Source organism: Stegostoma tigrinum, chromosome 9 (assembly GCF_030684315.1).
Source record: "Stegostoma tigrinum isolate sSteTig4 chromosome 9, sSteTig4.hap1, whole genome shotgun sequence".
Taxonomy (NCBI): domain Eukaryota; kingdom Metazoa; phylum Chordata; class Chondrichthyes; order Orectolobiformes; family Stegostomatidae; genus Stegostoma; species Stegostoma tigrinum.
Window position 1 is genome coordinate 54,080,267 of NC_081362.1, and position 25,825 is coordinate 54,106,091.

The 25,825-nt window shown below is 40.8% G+C and overlaps 1 protein-coding gene across 2 annotated transcripts; it reads right to left on the bottom strand.

The window, feature by feature from the left end:
• Positions 1-15,319: 15,319 nt before the first annotated feature.
• Positions 15,320-22,024, bottom strand: LOC125454968 (uncharacterized). 2 transcript variants are annotated; one of them, XR_009446151.1, is made up of 3 exons: positions 21,313-22,024; positions 20,481-20,685; positions 15,320-15,803 (listed from the first exon to the last, which is right to left on the bottom strand). XR_009446151.1 is itself a non-coding variant. In XM_048536374.2 (2 exons), the coding sequence occupies exons 1-2, from the start codon at positions 21,841-21,843 to the stop codon at positions 15,684-15,686; spliced, it is 651 nt and encodes a 216-aa protein (XP_048392331.1). In that variant the 5' UTR covers positions 21,844-22,015; the 3' UTR covers positions 15,321-15,683. The 2 variants fall into 2 exon arrangements, 1 of the variants encoding a protein (XP_048392331.1); XM_048536374.2 differs by lacking the exon at positions 20,481-20,685 and having other exon boundaries at positions 15,321-15,803; positions 21,313-22,015.
• Between the last annotated feature and the right edge of the window lie 3,801 nt (positions 22,025-25,825).

Sequence of the window (25,825 nt, forward strand, 5' to 3'; positions counted from 1 at the left end):
ATAAAATAATACTGATTGTTGAATAATATTGAATAATATACATTAGCTAATTTTTTGTCAAAGATTTATTGTGGAAATGTATCATTATTCCTTCACTGTCACTGGGTCAAATTCCTAGAATTCCTTCCCTAAGGGCCTTGTGGGTCTACCTTCAGCACATGAACTGCAGCAGTTCAAGAAGGTATCTCACCATCACCTTTTCAAGCGCAACTAGGGGCAGGCCATAAATGTGACACCCGTGTCTCTCACACAATTTTTGAAAAAGGGATAATTCTACTGTTAAGTTGACAACAGGTTTTCAACATATATCTGAGTATCAGTGTAGAGGCTCATAACTTTGGAATGCATGTCGATTTACCTATGTAAAATGTAAAACAGCTGTAAACAAATTGAAATCTTGTCTGGGAAGTGATGCCCCCACCTTCTGGCTATAAATTGAATGTAAGTTGCCTCCACAAACCTTCAAAACCACAATTTGTTCTGACATTTTTAAAAATTCATACATGGGACATCAGCCAGCAGTTAGCACCTGTCCTTAGTTGCCCTAGAGAAGGGAACTCACTAAAGTTGTAGTTTCCATCCTTCTGAGATAAGATGCCCCAACTACAAGAGCTGCTGAGCACAGGGCTAGCAGTTCTTTATTCCCAGCAATTTAGAGGTATAGCTCAGTGGTTCAGCATTTGACTGCAGATCAACCAGTTTCCCCAGCCCAAATCTGGGTGTGCCCCTTTATATGCGCACTTTGACTCAACTTGAGCTGTGTTTAAAAAATCTTTGGGTATGCAGTCAATGGCCTTAGCACAGCTACAGTAGGAGAAGCATGGTAGTTTGGTGGTTAGCACTGCTGCCTCACAGCACCAAGGACTGGGGTCAATTCCAGCCTCAGGTGATTGCCAGGGTGGAGTTTGCACATTCTCCCTATGTCTGTGTTGGTTTCATCACACAGTCCAAAGATGTGCAGGATGGATGGATTGGCCATGATAAATTTTCCTTTGTGTCCAAGGATGTTTAGGCTAGGCGGGTTAGCCATGGGGAATGATGGGGTGAGTCTGGGTGGGATGCTCTTTGGAGGATTAGCATGGCTGAATGGCCTGTTTCCACACTGTAGGGATGGGATTTCCTTAAAAAGGAAAGGTAGTGTTATAGTGGTAATATCCCTCAATTAGTAATCCAGAATTTCAGCTGCAGTTCTGGGGACACATATTCGAATCCCACCAGGGCAGATGGTGAAATTTGAGATCAGTAAAAATCTCGTATTAAAAGCTAACCTGTCTGGCCATGTTAATTGTTGTAAAATCCCATCTGGAGTGTCTAGGACCAGCGGGTATCATTTCACAGAGCCACCAATTTAAGACTGAGATGAGGAGGAATTTCTTCTCTCAGAGGGTTGAGTGTTTTTGGAACTCTTTGCCAGATAGGGCTGTGGGGGCAGAAACTTTGTGTATATTTAAGGCTGAGGTTGATTCTTGATCAGTCAGGGAATCAAGAGTTACAGGAGAAGGGCAGGAAAGTGGGTATGACAAGTATGGGCAGCATGGTGGCTCAGTGGTTTAGCACTGCTGCCTGGCAGTGCTAGAACCCAGGTTCAGTTCCACCCCTGGACAACTGTCTGTGTGTAGTTTGCATGTTCTCCCTGTGCCCATGTGGGTTTTTGCTGGGTGAATCAGTTTCCTCCTGCAGTCCAAAGATGTGCAGGTTTGGTGGACTGACAACAGTAATTTTCCCATAGTGTTCAGGGATGTATAGGTTAGGTGCGTTAGCCATGGGAAATGTAAGGTTACAGGGAAAGGGTAGCAAGATGGGTGTGGGTGTGTTGGTGTGGATTTGTTGGGCCATACGGCTGTTTCCACACTGTAGAGATTTCATGATACAGGGAGTGGCCTTGGTCAGTGACCATGTAGCTGACCTGGAGCACAGATAAATGTGGTCAGGGCCATTATTCATTTTGTTTACAATTAAAAATTGCTGCTGCTTAATAAACTTTGACACTGGACATAAGAAATTTCAGATATACATGTTTGAAATTTCAACATCTTTGTTTGAGCCAGCTTTTAGAAGTCATTTATATCTTGTGGTCTTTAGATTTTCCATTATCTCTTGATTGATGTTGAAAATATTTTCAAAGTAGAAATTGGGATGTTTATTTAAGTAATGGTTCAAAAATATAATTGTTTTGAAGTTTTCAAATTCTGCTTTGGCTTTTGTGATGTTGGGCTTTTACCCAACTCTCTAAAGTGGTTGTTAGTTCTGACACAGACTTCCTGCTGTGTATTCCACAGTTGGAAGTTATTTAATAACTGGCAGACCAGCAGACATGCATTGAGACTAACAAACAATCCTTGATAGAAAGAGAACGGAGGGTGTTTCGTAACAAAAATTGTTCAAAAGTGAACTTTGCAGCTTAGATTTTATAGTTGGATTTGCTGGATTCAGGAAATAGATTAGTCATATCTAAAACTTGGCCGAAGATTAACACAAGCTTGTGCCCATCTCTTTTAACTAAAGGAAACAACCATTTTTTAAACTTATTCAACTGTTGCCTTCAAGATACATAATATGGTGTCGTGCACATCATTTACCACAATTTGCTGGCTATTTTTTGCTTGCATAAAATTTTCAGTATTGTTAGGTATCTGAAATAAAAAGAAGAGAATGTAAAGAGCCCGGCCCCAACATTTGTAGCAGAATTTTAAAGCTTGTTTTGATCACATTTTTGAAGGTTATTTTTGTGGTTGCCAGCTGTCTCAGTAACTGGCTATGTGCCACCTTTCTGTTACCATTTCAAAGAGGACAAAATGGGGTTTCCATTAGGAATTCCTTTATTTGGAAAAAGAATGGGAAATGGTGACTGAGCAGAGTGACCATAAATACATCATTTACAAGACAGCACCCTCCTACCCAAACAGACAGTCAGCATTACTTGTACTTGTTTTTTCAGCGAAGCAGTGCCTAAAGAGGCTTCAATTTACAAGGAGTTTATCATTTGCTTATACATCACAAATTGCATCTGGAGCTACACTGTGCAGGCCATAGGCGTGATACTGTGAGCAACTGATAAGGTCACTGATGTTTTTCTATGCTCTTCCAGGCCAGCAACATGGGTGAGATTAGAAAATCAACAAGACACAAATGTGTTAATCATGTTGTAAACTACTGACAACAACATCACAGGGCACTGCAGTTTAATAGTGTGCCAATGTTCCCATATGTTCTAACAAATTACAGATTGCATCCACATGGCCACATATAATCTTTTGCTCAATATTGCTCTTTCAATCTGAACCATGGCTCAGTTGGTAGCGATCAAGTGTTTGAGTGAGAAAGCTAAGCGTTCATGTTGCAGCCCATCACTTGGGCACAAAAATCAAGGATGGGTGTTAGAGCTGCCATTTTTTAGATGAAACATTAAACTGAGGTCCTGTCACGTGCATGTCAAAGCTCCTTTGGAACTATCCTGAAGACGAATAGGGTAGTTACCCTTGATGCCTTGGCCAATGTTTATCCTTCAATCAATATTAAAAAATGATTATCTGGTCATTTTCACGTTGTTGTTTGTGGGAGCTTACTTTGTTCAGATTGGCTGCTGCTTGTTGTATTTGTTACAGTACAATGGTGACGATGTATCAATAAAGTTCTTAATTAACTGGAAGGCCCTTTGGGACACCCTGTGGCCATGAAAGGCACTACATACTTAAGTTTTTGGACTGTTCACCATATAGTAGAAATGGATGCCCATTTCCCTGGTAACTGTTTCAACAGCTTAAAGACGTTCCCTGATACCAAAATTATTTGGTTCAGAAAGCTGTTTAGATTAGATCTGACCTCCATAATCACGGCTAATAACATCCAAGTGTTTCCTCAGAATTAGGTACTGTCAATCACTAGAAAAGTAACCAATGTCTACTACTTCAAGTTGAAGGAATGGTTTAAGTGCCTGAATTTACTTGTGCTCCACTTAGGGTCTCATGGCCATTTTTAAGTGCTACATACTATAAAATTTACCTAATAAGCAAAGCCTGACCATGAAATCCTGCAAGAGCAAAATTCCCACAAGCACTGTTCCCCTTTGACTTCAAAGTGCAAAAGCTTTGTAAAAGATACTTTGTCAACGAGTCATTATGTTTGTTTTTGGAAACTCAGTGGCAGGAGTCATGAGTTGAATTGCCCACATGAACTACCTTTCTAAGATTGTATTCCATACTCATGCCTTCTTCGTACAAGTTACTACATCTAAGCTACAATCTCCAACAGATTGTCAAGGTCTTCTTTGCTTGTACAATCCCTGATATTCAACAAACATTGTTCTTTTTGAAAAGGACCGGTACAATCCAGATCATTGCAATTCAGTTTGACCTTATACCTAGTTACATTTTCTTCTTGATGTCTCATTCAACATTACTATTTTTCATTTAAGGTCTATTAATATCTCCTCCGCCTCATTCTCTAATTTTGCTGATTGGGCATGCCTGAGCTAGGCACTTGATAGCAGTATAGTGACTGAGACGTGTAAAGCATAAATAGAATCAAATATACTGTGCATAACTGGACTGGAGACAGTGGAGGTCGAAATAATTCCTGGCAACTATCTGAGGCTCAGCCAGGCTGTTTGTCACCTTGTGACATAACTGATCTCAAGTCAAACCTGTAATTATTTTATCTGCCATCAATAAAAGAAGCTGCTTTCACATCTGTTAACATTATTTGATTCTTCGCCACTTCAACTCAACTACTGCTAAACTCTTGTTCATGTTATTATTACCTCTTGACTTTGTTATTCCAATGTTCTCTGACAAGCCTCACATGTTCCACCCTTCATAATCTTGATGTTATGCAAAACCCTGCAGCCCACATTCTAACTCACACTAAGTTCTGTTCACCCTCATCCCTGTGCTCACAGACTTATTTTGGCATCAATTGAGCAATGCCTCCATTTTAAAATTCTATTCTCGTTTCTAATCCTTCCATGACCTCACTCCTATTGATCTGTGTAATTTCCCCAATCCTATAACTATTGTAATATCAGTGCCCATTTAATCAAGCTTCCTAAACGTCGCTGATTTTAATCACTTCACACTGGTGGGTTTACCTTCAGTTCTTGCATTAAATGGCATGCAGTATGTTACACACCAATCAGTTACATTTGTTGGGCCAAATGCACATAAGGCTAAGGTGAAGGAACAACTTTGTCTACCAGCTGGACTGTCTCTTGGACCTTTCTGTAAAAATTCTTCAATTTCATATTGACGTGTGAGGAAGAGATCATTGTAAGTGGCAGAATCATCATTGTCCAATATGAAAAGTCTCCCTGATCACTTCCCTTGTCTGATCTCTTTAGGTAGTTGAGCAATTTTCTGCGCTGTCCAGTCATGCAAAGACTGATCGTAACTTAAAAATGTGTTATGCTAGTGAGCTTCTTCTGTTACTCCAGACAACTCTGTCTATAATCCTAGCATGCAAAGAAGATATTCCTCTTCTTCCTCAGTTAGCACAACACTGCTGCATCTGCAAATCAAGGTGCATTATTCTCTCCAAAAACTGATCAGAAATTTCTATTGGCTTGAATATTTTATGCAGAAGTGAAAACATCTCTAACAAAACTATAGTTTCTTCTTCTTTGGCAGTCCTTCAGGCTTGGGCATGACTTGTTTCCACTCCCAAAGTGGAAGTTTGTTGTGCAGTAGTTGAATAGTCTAGTCCTAGAGTTACAGACTCTGCCAGAGGTGGATCAAGTGATGTTGGAGGAGATGGGTGGGCGGAATGCTCTGGATTCTGTAAGGTCTTTCCACCCAGTGACACTACAAGTATTGGTGTTTTTGCAGATGCCTCTTTTCCAGTTTGTGCATTCTAGGACAAGCAATTCCCACATGTCAGTGGGGATTTTGCATTTGCTTAAGGAGGCTTTCCAGCTGTCCTAGTAATGTTTCTTCTGCCCTCCCAGTGATTGCTTACCCTGCAGACTTCAGCACTTGTTTTAATGCACTATTTTACCACCACCTTCAAAAATATATTCTCTCAATCAAGGTATTTCAGAGATTAAAATAGCAAGTGCTGAAGAACATCAGCAGATTTGGCAACATCTTTGTAGACAAACAGAGCTAATGTTTGAGTCCAAAACCACTCTTCTTTGCACCTGGAAGTGCTGTGAATTTCTGAGGCCAGAAACTTGACCAACATATTATAATGATGCTGATGCTGGAAACTTTGGCAAGGTCTGATCTTAGGCTAATGCAAAGTGAGCTGCACCCAGCTCTGGATAGATATATGTCAGTTCTTTGCTATCTGAAAGATTTGAATTATGGCCCTATTCTAACGTTGGCATGACAACCTCACTTTAAATGCATCAGCTAGCGCAAAGGCCACATTTTATTGTTTGTTAACAATATCTTCAGATAACAAATATGTTGGTGAAATGTTTTTTTCCAAGTTACAAAAGAAATCAATGTTGAAGCAAAACGCTGGAGTCATTAATGCAGTTAATTAATGGAAGGGCATTCAAAAGCTGTTACTAATATTTTGCTGATGTGTGAAGATTCAAAGTTCCAACTAGTCAGTTAATTTTAAATTAGAGTCAATCAACATTAAGTAATATAGAGTTTGAAGGTCAGTTGTATAGCTAACTACTACAATGTCAGTGTGTGTGCTTCACAAAGATTCACCAGCATGGAAGTATACATGTGATGCCTGATTTCACATTGGCACTTTCTATGATATTGAAGTTTGTATGTAATTACGTTATATTTAACAGGCACAGAGATAAAAAGTAACCAGTATTTGGTAAAGTTTGATTTCAAGCAATTATATTCAGATTATGAATTGTAATTCATTGGATAAGATATAGCTGATTCATCTGTTTTCTGGATCCTAAAATTCCTAATCTTCAGAAGTTGAAGGTTTTGGTGATCTTCAGAACTATGGAAACAAAGTTGTCCTTCCACTTTTCTCAGCTGACTAATTGTCTGGAAGTAGCTCATATTCTGCATGGTCATTCTTGATTAAATTCTGCGCTGTTTAACTTCTAACATCTGATGGCAGTAGCACACTTTGCAGTAACTGTAAAAGGGTTGTAACTGTCTTTTTCACATAATTTGTAAAACACAAGAAAGCCCGTTGCAAGTTGTGCACATACTGGTGCTTGAAGGATCTATCTAATGACTGATGAAATGGCCTCGCCAAGTGAGCCCTCAGAATATTCCATGAATCTTTAATTTATAAGATTTTTGTAGTCACCTTCTAATTTTCAAATGTTTAAATTTAAATAAATAACCAGCAACACAATCTTATGCATTCAGCAGGATAAATAGTGAGTTCACTACTTAAATAATTTTTACAAGGATTTATAGTAAGAAACGACAAAAGTTGTGCAAAGATAAAAGTGATGTCAGTCTCTGCTATCATTGCTTGAACATTCTCTTTCCAGTGTGAAGGGGTGGAAAACATGAAGTCAGATTCAGCATGGAACATGGACTATAGAATAGTACAACACAGGAACGGGCCCTTTCATCCATGATGTTGTGCCAAGCATGACGCCAAATTAAATTAATCCTTTCTGCCTACTCTTGGTCCATATCCCTTCATCCCTTGCATATTCATGTGCTTATCTAAAAGCTGCTTAAACACCCTTATCTATTTTCCTCCAGCACTACCCCAGCACTCTCTGTGTAAAAAAACTTGACCCCCCACGTCTCCTTTGAACATTCCCTCTCTGATCTTAAATGCATGTCTAGTGGTGTTACACATTTCGATGCTGGGAAAAAGATTCTGACAGTCAGCCTATCAATGCATCTCATAATTTTATAAATTTCTACCAGGTCTCCCCACAGCCTCTGCTGCTTCAGAGAAAACAACTCAACTTTTTATAGCTTCTCCTTGTGTGTAATCCAGGTGGTATCCTGCTAAACCTCCAAACCCTCCACATCCTTCCTCTAATGCGGTGACCAGAATTAAACACAATACTGTAAGTGCAGCCTAACCAAAGTCTTATAAAACTGCAACATGACATCCAGACTCTTGTACTCAATGCCCCGACCAATAAGGGCAAGCATGCCATACACCTTCTTTATTTGTCTACTTGTGTGGTCACTTTGAGGGAGCTATTGGCTTGAACCCCGAGACCCCTCTGTACATCAATACTGTTCAGGGTTCAGCCATTAATTATATAACTGCTGGAGCAGATGGAATCCCTGCTGAGGCATCCAAGTGCGAAGCAAAGGATTCCTGCTTGTCTTTGTTATCTGAACAAGGTAAGCATCCCAGGAGTGTTCAGAGATGCCACAGTTATGAACATTTTCAAAAAAGGGAACAAGTCCAAATGTGGTAATTATAGGGAAATCTCCTTGCTGTCGACCATTGGAAAGTCATTACCAATGTCCTCCTCAATGGTCTCCTCCTTGTGGCTGTGGAGCACCTCCTGGAATTGCAATGTGGCTTTCGGCCACAAAGGGAACACATACAATTTTCACCACCAAGGTGGAGTAACGCAGGAGTAACACAGAGAAAAGAATCTACCCCTGCACATGGCTGCCTTTGACCTTACAAAGGCCCTTGCCTGCCATCAATCAGGAAATGTTATGCAGCATCCTTCTACACTTTTGTAGCACCATGAGGTTTGTCACTATTCCTCGCCTGTTCCACGATGACATGGAAGTCGTAGTAATGACAAATGATTCCACCACCAACCCATTCACTGCCAGACTGGTGTCATGCAGGGCTGCAAGATCACCCTAGCTCTTTTCTTGATCTACCTCGCTGCAATGTTTCCCCTCCCTGCTGGGGTCCAGCTAACCCTACAGAACCAGCAGGAAATTATTCAATCTCTGCCACCTTCGAGCCAAAACCAATGTCACCTCAAACATTCTCATCAAGCAGCAGTATGCAGATGATGCTTGCATATGTGGAATCTCAAAGGATGTACACCAGACCATCATCAGCACCTTTATGGAGGCATATGAGAGCATGGGTCTCACCCTAAACATCAGCAAGATGAAGGTCCTCTACCAACTTCGTCTAGGCCTGTGGAGAAAATGCCTGATTGTCAAGGTCAACGGGGAGACCTAAGAGAATGCTGACCACTTTCAATACCTCAGGATTGTCTTCTTGATGAAGAGATCCAGCACTGCCCCCAGTATGCTGGTATATTCTTCAGCCACCTGATGAAAAATGTGTTTGAGGACAACAATGTCAGATCCAACACCAAAATCATGGTTTTCAAAGCTGTGGTGGTTCTGGCCCTCCTCTATGGCCAGAGATGTGGACACCTCAAAGCACAGGAGCAGTACCACCAACACTGCCTGCAAAATGTCCCATGAATCCATTGGGAAGAAAAGGTACACTAACACCATCATCCTCAACCAGGTCAATATCCCCAGCAGTGAGGCCTGACCACTCTTGATCATTATGATGATTGCCCAGATTAAACTCCATCTGCTATTTCTCCACCCATTTCTGAAACTGATTTATATCCCTTTGTATCCTTTGACAATATTTTACATTATCCACAACTCCACTGATCTTTTGTGTCACCTGCAAACTTATTAATCCACCCAACGTTACTTTCATCCTAGTCATTTATATATATCACAAACAGTAGAGATTCCAGTATGGATCCCTGAGGAACACCACTTGTCTTGTACTTCCAGCCTGAAAAATACCCTTCCACCACTACCCTTTGCCTTCTATGGGCAATCCAATTCTGAATCCAGGCAGCCAAGTCACCATGGATCCCATACGTCTTAATCTCCTAGGTGAGGCTTGTCAAAAGCCTTACTAAAATTCATGTGAACAACTTCCACTGCTCTACCCTCATTGAACACCTTCACCATCTCCTTGAAAAATTCAATCAAGTTACTAAGACATGACCTACACCGCACAAAGCCATGCTGACTACCCTTAATTTGACCATGCTTTTTCAAATGCACACAAATCCTATTGCTAAGAATTCTCTCCAATAGCTTCCCAACCACAGATGTCAGATTTACCAGTCTGAAGTTTCCTGGGTTATTCCTGTTTCCCTTTGTGAAGAGAGAAACAACAGTAGCTACTTGCCAGTCCTTAGAGACCTCTCCAGTGGCCAGCGAGGAAATAAAGATCTTGGTCAAGGGCCCAGTAATCTCCTTTCATGCCTCTGTCAATAACTTGGGGTAGATACCATCCACTTTAATGCTATTAAGCGACTCAACACCATTTCTGTCTTAATCTCAAGATGTCCTAATGTGTCAGCATACTCCACCGTAATGTCACTATCCCCCTTCGTCCTTATCCTGGGAGAATACCGATGCAAGTACTCATTTAGGATCTTTTACCCATCCTCTACCTTCAAGCATAAGTTCCCTCCTTTACCCTTGAGTGGTCCTAACCTCTTCCTCTTGTTTTTAATGAAATATATAATGCCTTGGAACTCTCATTAACCCTACTTGTGAAGGTCATTTCATGGCCTCTAATCGTTCTCCTAATTCCCCGCTTGAGTTCTTTCCTGCTTTCTTTATATTTTCATGGCCCAGTCCGATTTTAGCTTCCTAAACATTACATGTTTTATTTTCGCTTTTGACTAAATTCCCATCCTTCTTGAAGTTGTTGACTTGCTCGACGAGCTGGCTTGTTTTTGTTCAAATGTTTCATCACCATGCTGGGTAACATCATCATTAAGGTCTCCAATGAAACAATTTCATTCTGGACTGCTTGGAATTTATATTGTCGGGTCTGTTATGGTGAGTCGTTTCCGGTTTTGATCTGTATGGGTTTGTACATGGGGTCCATTCTATGTGTTTGTTAATTGCATTATGGGTGGAGAATCGTGCCTCTAGGAATTCCCGCATGTGTCTATGTTTGGCCTGGGCTACAATGGTTACCTTGTCCCAGTTAAACTGATGGCCTTCATTGTCTGTGTGTACCGAAATTAAGGAGAATTTGTCTTGCTGTTTTGTTGCTAACTGATGTTCGTGTATTCGAATTGCTAGTTTCCTTCCTGTCTGTCCATTATAATGTTTGTGGCAATCGTGACATGGTATTTTGTAACCAAGTTGGTTCTGCATGTTGTGGGAATAGGGTTTCTAATCCTTGTGAGTGTTTGTTGGGGGGGGCGGTCTATGGGGTTGTGGGCCACCATGATTCCTAGTAGTCATAGTAGTCTTGTTGTCAGTTCCAATATGTTCTTGATGCAGGGCTATGTGGCTAGTGTGTTAGGGTGTACTGTGCCCTCCCATCCCTGTAACCCTGCACCTATCATGGCAAATCCACCTAAACTTCACATCCTTTGACACAATGGACAAATCCATGGCCAATCCATCTAACTTGCACATCTTTGAACTGTGGGAGGAAACCGGAGCACCTGGAAGAAACCTGTGCAGACATGGGGAGAATATGCAAACTCCACACAGAGGCTGGAATCAAACCCGGGTCTCTGGCACTGTGAGTGCTAACCTCTGAGCCACCATGTTGCCCCATAGAATAGAATCACTACAGAGTGGAAATAGGCCATTCAGCCCAGCAAGTCAGCAACGTCTATTCGCACACCATCCCGTCCAGACTCACCCCACTATCCTATCCCTGCATCCCTGTGTTTCCCATGGGTAATCCACCTAACATACACATCACTTGACACTTTAGGCAATTTAGCATGGCCAATCAACCTAACCTGCACATCCTTAGACTGTAGGAGAGAACCGGAGGACCCGGAAGAAACCCAAGCAGACACAGGGAGAGTGTGCAAACTTCACATGGACAGTCATCTGAGTGTGGAACTGAACCTGGGTCCCTGGCACTGTTCATTAGATCAGAGTTCTAAACCTTCATAATTACAAAGGAGAGGTGACATATGGCTCAGTCATGATGGGACAAGACTTAGACCAAAAGACACAGGAGCAGAAGTAAGCCTTTCAGCCCATCAAGTCTGCACCACCATTTAATGAGACCATAGCTGATCTGATAATCAGCAACTCCACTTTCCTGTCTTTTCTCCATAACCCTTGATTCCGTAACTTGTTAAAAATCAGCCCATCTCAGCCTTGAATATAGGTAATGGTCTAACCTCAAAAACCCTCTGTGGTAAAGAATGCCATACATTCACAATTCTCTGAGAGAAGAAATTCCTCCATATCACTGTCTTAAATGGGCAATCCCTTACTCTGAGATTATGTTCTCTGGTCTAGATCCTCCCACCAGGGAAAACAACATTTCTGCATCTACCCTGTCAAGTCCTCTAAGAATCTTGTTTTAATAAGGTTGCCTCTCATTATTCTATATTCCAATGAGTACTGGCCCAATCTACACAACCTCTTCTCATAAGCAAGCTCCTCCAGACCTGGTATTAGCCTAGTGAAGCCCCTATAGACTGCTTCCAATGCAAGTGCATTTTTCCTTAAATGAAGGTCCAAAGCTATTCACAGTGTCCCAGTTGTTGTTTGACTAGGGCAGTGTACAATTTTAGCAAAACCTACCTACTTGTATACACCATTCCCATTGAAAGAAGGCCAACATTCCAGTTGCCTTCCCTTTACCCACTAAACATGATGCTAGCTTTTTGTGAATCGTGGACAAGGTTCCCCAAATCCCACAGTTCTGTGGCTTTCTGCAGTCTTTCTCCATTTAAATGATATTCAGCTCCTCTACTGTTCCTGCCACACCACATAACCTCACATTTCCCCACATTATATTCTAGCTGCTGTGTCTTCGCCTGCTTTCTTAACCTGTCTGTATCCTTCTGCTGACTCCTTGAGCCATCCTCACCATTTGCCTTACCACCCTCATTTTTGTCATCTGCAACTTGGCTGTAGTAGTCACTTTCCTCATCCAAATCATTAATATACAGTGTAAATAACTGAGGCCCTAGCACTGATCCCTGCGGGACACCACTAGTTCTGGGTTACCCACCTGAAAATGTTCCCATTATCCCAATTCTCTACCTTCTATTAATAAGCAAATCCTCTATCCGTGCTATTTCACTTCTTTATGCACCTGGCCCCTCAGTTGGTCACTGCAGCTTAAGTTACAAAGGATTCTTCCCTTTGTGGACGACTTTTCTCCCAGTCCAAATGACGTTATGTTTTAAAAGGTGCCAACTGAACCAGTCTTTTTAGAGATAAAAACATGAGAATTTATTCATTATGAAATGCGAGAAAAAATATTATTGCAACATCCATACACCGGTATGAAATGATCAGTGAGTCCAAAAACAATAGAAGTTAACAGATACAAACTGGAAGAACGGCGGAAAAATAGGTGGGGAGACTAAGACCCGTGGACACAGCCTTAGAATTAGACAGGGTAAATTTAAAACTGAAATGAGACGACATTTCTTCAGCCAGAGAGTGGTGGACTTGTGGAATTCATTGCCACGGAGTGTAGTGGAGGCCGGGCCATTGGATGCTTTCAAGGCAGAGATCGACAAATTCTTGATCTCACAAGGAATCAAGGGCTACAGGGAGAGTGCAGGGAAGTGGAGTTGAAATGCCCATCAACCATGATTTAAATGGCGGAGTGGACTTTATGGGCCAAATGGCCTTACTTCCACTCCTATGTCTTATGGTCTTAATATCCTACTTCCAACACCATGGGCTCTTAATGTTTAAGTAGCCTAACATGTGGTAACTTATCGAACAAGTTCTGACCATTCAAACAGGTATCAGCTATGACAATGCAGTACCTGGTCTTCACAGATGTCACATTTCCTGACTCTTCAGTCTGAATTAACAATCTGTAAAGAAGGTCTTATTGCACAATCCAGCGTGAGTACTTAGATACATCATATCACACAATCCAACATGATTACATCATCCAGTAGTTCACTCACAACCCTTATTATGATTGTACCTTGGATTTCTACTTTCCATTCCATGCTACGATTTAATTAAGTACAAAAGTATAGAAAAGAGACAGTGCAATTAACATCGTGGACACACTAAGATACACATAGCTTTTCTCAATCTCGTCTAATCATTCTATTACCATGGTTATACGGCTGATTTATTTTATTACTGTAAACACCAGCAATCAGTCCATCATCTCCCAGACTGTTAAGACATGGAAGTGACATTTGCACGTATCATTCGTTCCTTTAGTTTAAGAGAAACAAATGCCTTAGGCCCTCTTATACAATGCTTCAAAGATTCATAGGAAGTTGTTTTAACTCTTTGTGTCCTGATCCGCTAAACAGCTCAAACTATTGCAATATGTAGGTAGTGTGAACTTTAATTCTGTGTTCCTTTATTGTTATGATGCTTTTGTCCATTTCTTGACTATATCTGTTTTAATTCCACTGATGGTGCCTCTGTGTGTTTGCCTGTTTTTTTTATGGAATGTATATTATCCTCTGTTTGCTAAATCAAATTGATATTCTTGCTTGGCTCTTTACAGTTTCAAAGAAAGGAATATTCATGATGTCAACAGTTCTTCTCACATATGAGTGATGAAATGTGTGTTTCAAGACTTTTCTGTTTATTTAAATAAGGTATTTCCTAACTCTTCATTACTTTCAGCAGAATAACATTATGTTCTGACGACATCATTAATGTTTTGTTAAGAAGTCTTTACAAACAAATGTTGCCTTTGCTCCCATTATAGAAATATAGAAAATCGGAAACAGGAGCATGTCATTTGGTCCTTTGGGTATACTCAATACAATGATCATTCAGTATGATCATTCAGTATGATCATCCTCCTCAGTACCTGCTCCCAATTTTGCCCCTTACCCTTTGATTCATTTAGCCCTCGGAAGAAAGTGGATCTATTTCCTTCCTAAAAACAATAACGTTTTGGCTTCAACTTCTTTTTGCAGGTGATTTCACTGGCTCACCACTCTCCGGGTGAGAGATTTCTCCTTATATCAATCCTAAATGGCCTTCTCCATAATGTTAGACTGTGATCTCTAGTTCTGAGTATTTCACATCCCCTCCACCATCCATGCCCCCGACTCATTCAGAAACATCCTTCCTGCATTTACATTGTCTAGTTCTGTTGGAATTTTATAAGTTTCTAAGAGATCCCCAATCATTATTCTAAAAAACCAGTCAATATAGCCCCAATCAATCCTGTCTCTCTTCATCAAATTAGTTCAATTGTTTAGGTCTTTTGTATGTAATGAAATGGAATAATGCCAGCAAAAAAAGTTATCAGTGCGTATAAGTGACTTTTCTGCACTCCTAAACTTATTTATTTGGCTTAATAATAGTTCAGAGATAGGAAATCATTCATGAATGTACAGCTGTGGCTGTGTTGCGATGAGTGACCAACAAATACACAAGTCTTTGTATTAATCAACTATTGTGCATAGTTTCTAATGACAATGGAAATAAACCAAACATTCTAAATAAGTTAGAACTGATAAATCTGTAATTTAATAGTGATTAGAATAAGAGCAAGGTTACATCTGAAAGTGAATATTTATGAATACAGGTTGTGATAGTACAGTATACTTGCAGCAGCAATCATGAACAAAAGCCATATATTTGCCTTTGGGTAATTGATTAGCCTATTAAAAAGATAATGCATGTGTGGGAGATTCATAATGCTAGCATCTACTGTAGCCTTCAGCTTTAGCTTGCAAGAAAACCATCATTTATCTTTATAATAACTATACAGATTCAGGTTGAGCACAAATTAATATTTTAAAGTTACAAACAGACTGAAAAATTTTGCATCAATAACATAGAAATTCAACAATGTGTGAAATCTTTCAATGTTCTCTCAGTCCTTCAGCGCATCTCAGAAATCACAGTAAATGAGGTTGCGTATGGCATTGTATAATTGTTTGCAAATTCTTGAACACCAAGTACAAAGTAATTCCATCCAGCACGAAGAACTTTTAAAATGTTCTAAAGAGTAAAAATTAGCATTATTAGACAGTTGAATATTTGAATTACCAAAAAGTGATCATCCAGAGTACAAATTATGTCATTGTTCTATTCTTCAATAAAGTATTACAATACTTGAATGACTGTCATGTTCCAGTACACTGCACCACTAACTGATGGATATGATTTGAAACCACAGAATCACTATAGTGCAGAAAGAGGCCATTCAACCCATCAAATCTCTCCCCACCCTATGATTTTACAATACCAATTGTAGTAAACAATAAGTAATTGACAGCTGGTTAGGCACTTCCCTACTGGCAGTAAAAAAACAAAAAACATCAGAACTTTAGCATTATATTTGATAAATCTTTACACTTGCTCCTTGCAAGCAACAGTTTGGATGTTCTAATAGCACTTTCCATCTCTCTTTACTAGAAAGCAAGGAAATGAATTGAATCTTAGCTTTACTGACATTGAATAGCCTGCTCATCATTGTTGAAAAATCTGCTGAGGGACATAAATGGCAAGCAGGTAGTCCACAAATAAACTTCAAACTTCACTGTAATTTTCACTGTTGTCTTAAAAGAAAATTATCAATTGTATGGGACAAATCCCAATATTGCCTGCCATACTTGTTTTTGTAGACTGCTAGTGATGGATAAGTACAAGTCTGTAAATATGAATACATCAACTAGGAGTTAGATATCAGGGGCTAAAGATACTGATTATAATACTGTGCTCAGACAAAACAAAGCTATTTCTGTGTAGGTGGCCAAAGGTATGTAATAGAGCGTACTACTGGAGTGCTGTCTGTGTTAAATGTTTCTGTGCTGTATATGTGTGGAAATGTTCCCCTTTTGTGCATTCTTTCACCTGTAAAGTCAAGAATTCTAACTGAATGTAAGCATATTCTAACTTAAGGGAAAGCATTCCACCTAAAAACATCAGTTTCAATGCAAGCATGTAAATGATGACACTCAAAGTTCAGAAATATTATACTTTTCCACTCTGTCAACCTCAAGCACATCACTTTAGTAAGTTGTAGCTCCATTAAACAAGCACATGTTCCTGTACTATAGGGTAATGGTATCTTTACACTTAAGGAATTTTTATGAATTTTCCAAACAAAATTTGGAGTCAAATTATGGTGAATTCTGAAATGTTTATTCAGAAACTATGTAGAAATGACCTGAAATTATTTCAGAGGAATGTTATTGCCAAAGAAAATTATTGGGTCCAGTGTCCAATTCACAAAGTTGGAATTTATTCACACCTGTTGGCTGATACGAAGCTGATGGAACATGCAAAATCAATGGGGACCTGTACTCATCCAATCTTGCCATCAAATAAATAAATGGAGAATCACACCATACAGTCATTGAGCATGGAAAATGACCTTTCAGTCCAAACAGTCCATGTCAACCATGTTCCCAAACTAAACTTGTCCCACTCACCTGCACTTGGCTCATATCCTTCCATATCTTTCCTATTTATGAACTTATCCAATGCTTTTCAAATATTGTACCTACATCCATCACTTCCTCTGGCAGTTCATTCCACACTAACCACTCGCTGAGTAAAAAGGTTGCCCCTCATGTCCTGTTTAAATCTTTCTTCTTTCACCTGGTGACCCCTGGTTTTGAACTTCCCCACCCTAGGGAAAAGACCCTTGTTATTCATGTTACCTTTGCCCCAAATGTTTTTTACAAACCTCTATAAGGTCACCCCTCAAACTCCAGTGGATAAAGTTCCAGCCTTTCCAGTCTATTTTTATATGTCAACCCTTTATTCTCAGCAACTTCTGCCTTCTTGCTAATTTTGGCACTTGAGTCCAACTAATAACAATATAAATGCACTCATATCCCCATTGATTTTACATTCATAGGAATGGGATGAGGAGGCACCCAGACCAATCAGAAAGCCCAACAATTTTAATTGTATGGGCTGGTGTCAGGCACAGTGGCTGGAGAGCTGGGAGCAGTAGGGCAATCCCGTCCAAAGGAGGGTGAAAGAGGGAGATTTAGGGGCAGCACGGTGGCTCTGTGGTTAGCACTGCAGCCTCACAGCGCCAGAGACCCTGGTTCGATTCCAGCCTCAGGCAACTGTCTGTGTGGAGTTTGCACATTCTCCCCGTGTCTGCGTGGGTTTCCTCCAGGTGCTCAGGTTTCCTCCCACAGTCCAAAGATGTGCAGGCTAGGTGGATCAGCCATGCTAAATTGCCCTTAGTGTTCAGGGGTGTGTGTGGATTATAGGGGGATGGTCTGGGTGGGATGCTCCAAGGGGCAGTATGGACTTGTTGGGCCGAAGGGCCTGTTTCCACACTGTAGGGAATCTAATCTAATCTAAAAAAAATTCCTTGGATGGTATAGTCACCAGAGGACCCCTCCACAGTCATTGCCCTCTTTTAGTCTCCCCTCCTGGCTCACTACTAACTCCTTTGCTGGGCCTGCACTGTGCTGTCAGTTCAGGCTCTGTGGTGTGATGGGATTGCAAGAGTAACACTGCTGTTGAGATGGATTCCAGAATTTGGGGCCAATGACAGTTTAGGAATGATAACATACTTCCAAGTCAGGATAGTGTGGTTTGGAGGAAAACTTGCAAGGGGATAGTGTACTTGTCTATCTGTTGTCCTCAGGTCCTTCCAGGTTTTAGAGGTGAGAGGTTTAGAAGGTATGGTCAATGGATCTTTGATAAGTTACAACAATGCAACTTGTAAATGGTAAACATTGCTACTATTCCAACAGTGGTGAAGAGGACAAATACACAAGGTGGTGGATGGGGCACCAGTGAAGTCAGCTGCTTTGCCTTGGATGATCTTAAACTTGTCATTAGAGCTGTACCCATCTAGGCAAAGGCAGATTACTACCTGAATGGCTGTGAATTAGAAGAGAGGACCTCAGTGTCGTTCTGCACCAGTTGCTGAAGGTAAGCATGCAGGTGCAACAGGCAGTAAAGAAGGCAAATGGTACACTGGAGATAGCAAGGACTGCATATGCTGGAAGGCAAATTCGATAAAATGTGTAGCTGGAGGAGCACAGAAGTTCAGACAGCTTCAAAGGAGCTGGAAAGTCCATGTTTCAGGTCTGGACTCTTCATCAGGTATGTTAGCCTTCATTGCATGAGGTTTCGAGTACAGGAGCAGGAATGTGTTGTTGCAGTCATACTGGGCCTTGATGAGGCCAGACCTAGAATATTGTTTGCAGTTTTGTTCTCCTTTTCTGAGGAAGATGCTCTTGCTCTCAAGTTAGTGCATTGAAGGTTTAGCAGTCTGATTCTGGGAATGTCGGGACTGACATATCAGGAGAGGTTGACAAGGTTAAGATTGGATTGTTTTTGCTGGAGTTCAGACAAATGATGGGGAATCTCAGACTGACTTAGAAAATTCTAACGAGATGTTCCCAATGGTGGATGTGTCCAGAACCAGGGATCACAGTCTGAGGATTCAGGGTAGACCATTGAGGATGGAAATGAGGAGACATTTTTTCACCCGAAGAGTGGTGAGCTTGTGGAATTCATTACTACAGGAAGTCGTTGATGCCAAAACATTGACTGTATTCAAGAGGCAGCTAGATCTAATACTTGGGGCAAATGGAATCAAAGGCTCTGGGGAGAAAGCAGGATTAGGCTATTGATTTGGATGATCAGCCATGATCGTGATGATATAACCTCTCCTGATATGTCAGTCCCGACATTCCCAGAATCAGACTGCTAAACCTTCAAGAGCAGGTTCTAAGGGCCAAATGGCCTCCTTCTGCTCCTAACTTCTATGTTTCTATGATAGCATTCTATCACACACGTGCCTTGCAGATAGTGTATAGCTTCTGAGGATGCAGGTGTTGAGTTAATTGCATGTGATCTTCCAGTGAGTGACCTACTCTTGTAGATACAATTATTTATATGGGTGTTTAGTTCAGTTTCTAATTAATACTAACTCCAGAATGTTCATAACTGGGGATTCAGTGATACTAATGCCATTAATTGTGAACAACAGATCGTTAGACTCTCTCGTTAGAGATGGTCATTCCCTGACACTTGAGTATTGAGAATATCCTGATGAAGAGTCTAGTCCCGAAACATTGGCTCTCCTGCTCCTCGGATGCTGCCTGACCTGCTGTGTTCCTCCAGCTCCATACTGTATCAACTATTGAGAATATCAACTTTGGTAGAAGATCAATAATCCCAAAAAAATGATAAAAACGGCTGAAATGGGCCAGTTGTACATTCTTCCAGGAGGTGAATTGGTTAACTGACAAAGTAAGGCAAGCAGTTGAGAGGTTTTGCAAAATTTTAGGACCACAATCCTCAACATAGCAAATGATTCTAAGTATATTCATAGTCCTCATGTATTCAAATGATCTACAAAAGTCAGGATGACACATAAAGATAGGAAGAAATGATGATGAAAGCCATAATTCAAAGTACAAAATCATTGAGTTTGATGATACTTTTGATCATTTTTATTGGCCTGATTTAAAAGAGACATTTACTGAAGGATTTGGGGACCTAAATACATTACCCATTATGAGGGAAAGAATATGTTCTAGTACAATAAAGATAAGATTTGCTTTTGTGTCATCTGTCTTTAGAGACATCCATACAATTGTAATGAGAAACATATTTTTTGACACAATTTGGACAAGAATTTAGATTATCCAGAGAATTTAGAGCCCATAAAAGCTCATAAATCTGGCCTACCTTTACAAGGAGGGCAATATGTATTTGTTAGTGACATCATGCTCAGCAGACAAAAATAGCAAACGATTGTGAAATACACAGACGGAGCTTGCGGAATGGAAATTGATGACAAGGGTTTCGGTATCCAGGTTCTAGGAGTGTGGCAAAGAGGAAAGAAGTAGAATTGCATAAAATGCAACTATCACATTTGTGTAGGTGGTAGCCTCTGTTGAGAAGAAGGGAAGACAAAGTTGGAAACGCTGGTATAAACGGCTGCATCTCCCGAACAGATACACCGGAGACATTTTTACAGAAAACAGCCATTCGTCCCATTGCCCATGCTAGCTCACTAAGGAGTTAGTCAGAAATGCCACTCCTCCACGTCTTCCCTCCAAACCTGTCTCTATCACTAGGAGAATGGATAGGAAGCAGGCTGTGAAGCGGCTGAGTGACGGTAGCTGTGGAAATTAGGGGGTTAGGGTTAAATAAATCTGGAAAACAGCGTTATAGTTCAGGAAGGATCTACTGGTCTGACTGAGGTAATGAGAGGAACAGCAAGATTTTGGCGCAGATTTGCCAAAATCTGCCGTCGAACTTACAAAATTAGATCTTGTTGCTTCGAGTTTGTTAGTTTGAGGGACTGCCTTGGAGAATGCAACAAAAAATTTAACGTTTAGTTTATAACATTAAGCCATCCCTCCAATTTGACCAGTCAAGACAAACTCATCTGACAGGCAATGTATGAGATACGTACAGAGGGATCAGTGCAGAAACACTTGACCAGACACCTTCTACCAGTCGACAATTGACAGCCTTACGAATTTTCCAATATTTTGAAGGTCTATTTTCTCACCTTCTTGCATTTTTTAAGCTTTTGCTTCCTTTTGTATTTTTTCGCTGCTTTGCTCTCCGCGTTCGGACTTTGTCCCACAGACTCGATCAAAGGTTCGTATCTGTCTGGAATTAAAGCAATGTGAACTTTTTTAGAAGTTGATGTCTTTTTGACCTGTTCTGGTTCCTCGGTGCTTTCGTGTTGAAGTCCATCTGCTGTCTCCAGAATCTCGTTAACAGTCGGGAGAGTAGCGACTTCTTTCAACTTAGTCTTGAAATGCTTTATATTATCCAACGTGATTTGTTGGTCAGTTGGAAGCAAGCTTTCTTGGTCAGTCCCGAATGCATGACATCTTCCCCTGCTCCCCTGAAAGTTGGTAAAACCAGTGAATGATAACTGCCTTTTTACCAGGAATTTTAGGTTTTCCGCTGTCATTGTGGCAATTCCATAAAAACAGAACTTTTGCACTATCGTGTCCAGATAAACAATGTAACCTGCCCGTTGGCGCTGCTCGAATCTCAACCTTGGCCGCTTTATCTCATTTACATGCATTAGACGCAACCAATCGATTGAAGTTGTGTTTTCTTTATACTTGCGGAAGGTTTTTGGCACTTTCCGAGAACAGCGAGACTATATTGTTAAATAATATTGACGCTAACTCATACAACAATTTACAGCTAAGCTTTTGTCTTTGAAAATAGATAAACACTCCAATGCACTTCATAGAAATTTAAGGAGGTAGGGCACGCTACCAGAGGGACAGATACAAATCTGACTCGGAGAGGCAGCTTTTAAAGAGGGGTTGAAGTGATGGAGAAATTTGGGGAAGCTATTGCAGACCTTGGAAAGTAATGTAAATGCTGAAGGGATGGCCAAAGTGATTGCTTTATTGCCAAATGGAAAACTTACGACTTTTAAAATCCTTTTTTGGGAAAAAAACGCCTGACATCTAAATCTAAACATGCAGTAATTTTCTAACCACGACATTTTCCGAGAAAATAATGGAACGCAGATTAGATTCACAGAATTGGTGAGCCCAGGAGCCTCGTTGTTACAGCCGCGAACAATCTTTTTAGTTTTTCCAATATTTAACCAAATTTGAAGACTGGATGTCAGATAAAGAGTATGACGGGGGCATTGAAGGGTTTGAGGGAGGCGTTAGAGTGGTACTGTGCATGGAACCTGGTATTGTATCCATAAATAACTGTCACTAAAGGATAGGGTATGTGTGTCCAAGAACTAATCTTTTATGTACCAGTATATAAATGGGAAGAGAAATTTCTGTTTGACATTCTTCAGGATTGACCCACAACTTCCAGTGTGGTGACACCAACTATGAAGCTGCCTATGAACATTGTGACTTGGGTAACTGACAGAAGACAGAAATAAACAACAAACTGTAATTCCAAGATAATAAAATGTGAGGCTGGATGAACACAGCAGGCCAAGCAGCATCTCAGGAGCACAAAAGCTGACGTTTCGGGCCTAGACCCTTCATCAGAGAGGGGGATGGCCTTCCCCTACTGCATCCCTAAACCAGCGTAGTTCGTCTCCTCCCCCCACTGCATCCCTAGACCAGCGTAGTTCGTCCCCTCCCCTCACTGCACCACACAACCAGCCCAGCTCTTCCCCCCCACCCACTGCATCCCAAAACCAGTCCAACCTGTCTCTGCCTCCCTAACCGGTTCTTCCTCTCACCCATCCCTTCCTCCCACCCCAAGCCGCACCCCCAGCTACCTACTAACCTCATCCCACCTCCTTGACCTGTCCGTCTTCCCTGGACTGACCTATCCCCTCCCTACCTCCCCACCTATACTCTCTCCACCTATCTTCTTTACTCTCCATCTTCGGTCGGCCTCCCCCTCTCTCCCTATTTATTCCAGTTCCCTCTCCCCATCCCCCTCTCTGATGAAGGGTCTAGGCCTGAAACGTCAGCTTTTGTGCTCCTGAGATGCTGCTTGGCCTGCTGTGTTCATCCAGCCTCACATTTTATTATCTTGGAATACTCCAGCATCTGCAGTTCCCATTATCTCTAACAAACTGTAATTGTTGGGATCACTGTAACAACTGATTATGGCCTTAATACTTAAAATAAATATTCATTATTAGTTCACTATATAAGTAAATGGCTGATCAAATCGAACACATTTGAGTTAGTGAGACAGTAGGAATTGCAGATGCTGGAGAATCTGAGACAACAAGGTGTAGAGCTGAATGAACACGGCAGGCCAAGCAGCATCAGAGAAGCACAAATTCTGAAGCAGGGTCTCGGCCTGAAATGTCAGCCTTCCTGCTCCTCTGATGCTGTTTGGTCTGCCGTGTTCATCCAGCTCTACACCTTGTTATCTCACATTTTAATTAATGTTTAGTCAGCTGATTTTAAGCAGGGAAGCTATTGGGTGTTCCAATTAACTTCTAAATTCTTTAGGCTAAGAAAGCAACATTCTCTCTGATGAAGGGTCTCGGCCCAAAACGTCAGCTTTTGTGCTGCTGAACGTGCTGTGTTCGTCCAGCTCCACATTTTGTTATCTCAGATTTTGATTTCCTGCTTTAATTAGTGGAATGTGGGCATCACCAGTTGGTCAACCTTTATTGCTTATCTCTAGTTTCACTTGCAGTCTGAGTGGTAAAGACACTTCCAGTGCAATGTTCAGTAGGGAGTTCCATGAATATGGCAGAGGAACTATAATAGTTGCAAGAGAAGTTCATATGTAAGTTGGAGGAAACCCTGAACATGTTTATATTCCCTGCCCTTGCTGCCTTGGTTCTTGTAGGTCACAGATTAGAGAGTTGTTGCCAAGGAAACCTTAATGAGTGTAACCTGTAATTGATAATAACACTGCAATCACAGTGAGTCTGTCATGGAGGGAATGAAGGGGTGCCAATCAAGTAAGCTATTTTGTTCAGAATATTTCACAAATTGGGAGGAATAGGCCACTCGGTTCCTCAAGTTTACTCTGCCATTCGATAACATCATGGCTGATCAGATTACTCCATATTCCCATCTATCCATGATAAACTTCCACCACTCCTTAAGTATTCTTGGAGTTATGCTCATCTAAACATTACAGAGTATTCTAAATCACTGTATTTTAATCCAATGACTTGGACTAATGTGACCACATTATTAATGGGGTTGGTCCAGTTAAGTTTCCAGTCAATGGTGCCCCCTGATGTCGATGATATGGGGTCTGAAGATAATAATGTCTTTGAACGTCAGGAGAAGGTCTGTTGAGGATGATTGTTGTCTGGCACTTGTCTGGCAGACATTTTTCCTGCCATTTACCAACCCAAGGTTGACAGTCGTACAGGTTTTACTACATATGAGCATCTACCACTTTAACAGAACAGTTATAAGTGCAACTGAACACTTTAAATTATCAGAAAATGCCCTCATTTCTGTACTTATATAAGAGACAGTATAATTGATGACCCATCTAAAGCTGGTTAGGCCTTGAGGATAGAGGTTGGGATGATTAGCTTCAGTAAACCACAACTATTTGGCTTTGTGCAAGGTATAACTCCAGAAAATCGACAATTTTAACTCTGATTTGTATTAACTTCAATTTTACAGGAGCTTTTCGATGTCACACTAAGTCATGTGCTACTAGATATCAAGACTGTCACTCTCACCAGAATCTAAATGGAATTCAACACTTCTGTCCATGTTTGAATCGGGTTTTAATAAGGTCTGGACCTTAATAAGATCACAAGTATTCCTCAGAGAATCTAAACTGAGATTCTGTGAAGACATTTTAGTGAACAAGTGCTGATTCATATCGCTATTGGATATCCCACAGCACTGTCCAGAGGTGAAGTACTCAGCCAGATTGGATACATTGTATTGTCAGTGATCATGATGTAGCTGGATAATTTTTCACTTTGTAGAATAGATGTCAGTATTGTAACTGTCCTGAAAGAACTTGGCTAGGACACGGATCGTTCTGAGGCAGAAGTTTTCAGCACTGCTACTGGAAAACTGATTTACAAGAATGGCTCTAGGAATGAGAAATTTCAGTTAAGAGGGATAGATTGTAGAAGTTAGAACTGTTTTCCTTGGAGAGAAGAAGCTTGAGATGAGATTTGAAAGACGGCTTCAAAATAAGAGCAGAATGGATAGAGTAGATAGGGAGAAGCTGTTTACACTCATTAAAGGAACAAGATTGAGAGTGCATAGATTTAAAGTGATATGCAAAATAAGCAACAGTGCTGTGAGAAAACTTCTTCACAGCAAGTAGTTAGGGTATGGCATTCGCTACCTGGAAATGTGATGGAGGCAGGTTCAATTGAGGCATTCGAGAGGACATTGGATGATTATTTGGATTGAAATAGTGTGCAAGGGTATGGGGAAGAAGCAGATTTGTATTAGGTAATGGTGCTCATTTAAAGAGTCAGTGCCAGAACAATGGGTTGAATAACCTCCTATGTTGCAGACTACAGTCAAAGAGACAAAACAGAAACTGACGCTTTAGTCCAACGCATTTGCGCCAACCAGACATCATAATATGACCTAGTTCCATCTGTCAGCATTTGG